The sequence below is a fragment of the Pundamilia nyererei genome, unplaced genomic scaffold (genome assembly GCF_000239375.1).
Source record: "Pundamilia nyererei isolate P.nyererei 1_Seehausen unplaced genomic scaffold, PunNye1.0 scaffold00454, whole genome shotgun sequence".
NCBI lineage: Eukaryota > Metazoa > Chordata > Actinopteri > Cichliformes > Cichlidae > Pundamilia > Pundamilia nyererei.
In genome coordinates this window covers 21,302-24,619 of record NW_005187855.1, presented here as the reverse complement: position 1 = coordinate 24,619, position 3,318 = coordinate 21,302, and the positions used below count along the sequence as shown (strand labels likewise).

Below are 3,318 nucleotides of genomic sequence, written 5' to 3'. Positions count from 1 at the left end.
GTGTGTGTGTGTGTGTGTGTGTGTGTGTGTGTGTGTGTGTGTGTGTGTGCATGAACTCACTCGACTGTCTTGCTCCATGCTGGTGGGTCACTCATCGTCATAAACGCACAGTTGGTCAGAATCGTTACCATAATGAACAGACTGAATAAAGTTTTATTTGTAAGAAAAAAAATGTCATCCTGTTGTCATAAAGGCATACTGTGACATTATGCAGGTAGGGTGCAAACTATCGTAAAGGATATGAATGAATGAGGACCTTGATGGCTAAGATCCTGAGTGGGTTGAATGGACTCAGCAGGTAACAGGCGGGTTCAGCATTAAACCTGTAGATCACGTTTCCTTTACTGAGCACAATGAAGGTCTGCAGAGAGACAGACAGGTGAGACACAGGTGACAGGCAGACAGGTGGTATGGTGTTTCTCACCATCAGTATCAAATGATAACATGTAGACTGGTTGGGTAAAGTCCCACACAACCTCAAATATCCTCGAGAGGATAAAGAACGGGTCCATTGTTTCAACCATGACAAAAACTGCTCCTCCTGAATCCAGTGTTCTAGTAACAAATGAACTCTTGTCTCTGGTACCCTGACATAAACAATTCCAGGAAAACTCAAGACGCTGTATAGGTGGAGCATCCACCCTCCAGTTCTCTTTCATAATGATGGGGACCACCTTCCCAGTCTGCCAATCCAGAGGAACCATCCCAGAGCTCCACATTGTGCGGCAGGTGTGTCAACTAGGAATGCCTTACTACTCAAGCTTTTCACAATGAGTACCACCTCATAAAATATATGGCTCTTGGAGTACTATCCTTATCAATTACATTAAAGTACAGTAGTATCGGCCTAATAAACACCACATACAGTTTACACAGACAATTTTCTTATGAATGTTATTTATTTTAAGTGTCATAAACAGGATGTGACGAGTGATAATAATAACAACTGTACTGCATTAAACCATTCACAGCAGGTGGAATATCCGATCATTAAGTGATGACGTGATGAATCCTGCTTCTGGGTCCAAACTACTCTGCATTTATTAAGGCTGTTGTGTTTTTAGCGTGTTCTCTTTGTATCTTGTTTTATTTAATCTGAAACAGTCAGTGATCACTGTCAGCCTCTCTCGGATTTTACCATTACTATTCATTTTTTAAGCTCAGTTTTTAAAACCTTACAATGTAACTACAGCCCAGCCCATGCAGCAGTATGTTAATGACTAACCTTCTATTGCAGTTGTTCTCCTGACTGAAAATTGGTTCATTAACAGCATCCTGCCATGTGATTACATTTGTTCCTAACCATCGGGAACCCTCTTTGTGTGGAAAAATAAATTGCATTCATCCTCCAACTTCAGTCACTGCTGTTTGGTTTTCTGTCTTCATTTACGTTGACAGTGAGAGCACTGCTGGCTGCGAAGGTTTACCACTCACTTGCAGAAGAAGCAGATCACATTCTCCTGGCTACCAGGAGCTTCAGCATCCAGGCGATAGTTCCCGACTTACTGACGACATCTCCCGCACCCCACCAATTCTCCCGGGGGCCTCTGACTCATCGATGGTGGCTGGGAACGTGGCACCTCGGCACCGCAGAAAAGGGCTGTGTTTTTACCATTAGCGTGACTGCCCTACAACATCCAGGGCTTTTAGAAACTCATGGTGAACCTAATCCACCCTATGAGCCAGGCCTCCAAGAAACTGCTTAACTGTGTCAGTGACTCACCTCTAGTAATAGGCTAACTAAGCCCAATTCCTTCCCTTGTTCTCAGACTCTGCTAGCTCTACAGAAGCTATGCCAATAGGATTCAGGATGCCCTCAAAGTATTCCTTTCTATGACCAAGTCAGCTGAAGTAAGCAACAACCCACCCTGCTATAAACAGTTTAATTCGAGCACCTCTTTCCCCTTGTGAGATTTTGCTTCATCTATAGCCTGAGTTCCCCTTCGCCTGTCGGTACCTGTCAGCTGCCTGTGGAGTCCCACAGGCTAACCAAGCCCAATGGCCCAGTGGCTCTATTCCCCTCTGGTGTCCACAATGTTGATTAGGGATCACGAGAGGTATCAACTGCTTTGCAGCTGCATCTCCTTGCAGCAGCCTAATCAATGAAGGTGTAGAACATTTCCAGCACACCCCCATGATATATTTGGGTGTGCCAGGTGTGTCTGGCATCTGCCCCTGCTACCTGATCCAACTCACCACCAATTGGTGATCAGTTGGCAGTTCAGCTCCTCTCTTCACCTGAGGGCTCAGAACATATGGCCGTAGATATGATAATACAATTACAGAAATGTGTTGTACACTTATGGACATTCTTATGTTCGAACATATATTTCTTTAAACAAAAACACCTTCTTCGACTGGTAGAAAGGATCCAACTCTTCCAGTGGGGTGTTGAGAAACTCAGGATGTGGGTCTCCATATATAAGGGGAAGAGGTTTTCCGGCCTCCAGGTCACTGGCTGGTTTAGGAAGATCTTCCTCTGCAATCTGTGGCACAGCCAGAGTATGGATTATATGTTTTCAGAGTCCTGATTACTTATCCTTAGCTGATCAGTCAGTATATTATATACCTCAATGTTGTTCTCCTTTCTTATCTGACATTCCTTTTCTTCAGCTTCATGGCGCCGTTGGATTTCCTCCAGTGATGCTGGTGTGAATCGTTTAAAAATCTCTGAACCAATAGGGGGCAAAAGAGGTGCCATGTTGGCATCATGCAGAATCTCCTGAACTTCCCTAGTTCACCTGTCACCTGTAGGGAAAGAAAATGCAGGGGATTTAAGCCCTTCATTAGAAAGGAGCACCATGATGTCACGGTGAAACTAAAAGCGAACTAAGTCAAACAAGAACCACAAGAAAAATGTGACTGTAAATAAAGTGTGAATAATTATGAGAATCAATCAGAAAGTTCACTGGTAATCTTAAATGACGTGACTATTAAAAATACGTTCTACCTTCCTGCCTGGAGCGTTTAAATGTTGTTCACAGCTCAACACTTTCTCTCATATTTTAGAGTCTTTACCTTGGGCCGGAGCTTCCTGCCGTCATGTGGTAGTTATAAGTAAAGCTAAATCAAAACTACAACATTAAATCAGAATGCAGTATCTCACTATACTTCACTTGAGCTTTCATGTTTTCAGTGTTGCTGGTGTTGACCCCACCCTTGCGTTACTATGGCACCAGCAGCTGTTGGGAGTCATCAATTTAACCCTTGGGTGTAAAATTACAGTGAGTACGATGACCTGGCTCATTCCAACACACACACACACACACACACACACACACACACACACACACACACACACACACACACACACACACA

The 3,318-nt window shown here is 43.8% G+C and overlaps 1 protein-coding gene across 4 annotated transcripts in view; it reads right to left on the bottom strand.

The window, feature by feature from the left end:
* Positions 1-3,318, bottom strand: part of LOC102208233 (sodium channel protein type 4 subunit alpha B-like) — a 42,192-nt gene that overhangs the window by 21,088 nt on the left and 17,786 nt on the right. For 2 of the 4 annotated variants that reach the window (XM_013916076.1, XM_013916077.1), the window contains exons 2-5: positions 2,570-2,748; positions 2,349-2,486; positions 243-361; positions 61-150 (exon numbers count right to left, since the gene is read on the bottom strand). In XM_013916076.1, the coding sequence (XP_013771530.1) occupies positions 61-150; positions 243-361; positions 2,349-2,486; positions 2,570-2,701 (479 nt within the window). In that variant the 5' untranslated portion in view covers positions 2,702-2,748. Of the gene's footprint in view, positions 1-60; positions 151-242; positions 1,032-2,348; positions 2,487-2,569; positions 2,749-3,018; positions 3,036-3,318 lie in introns of those variants that run through there. The other 2 variants (XM_013916078.1, XM_005753697.1) reach the window with 2 other exon arrangements.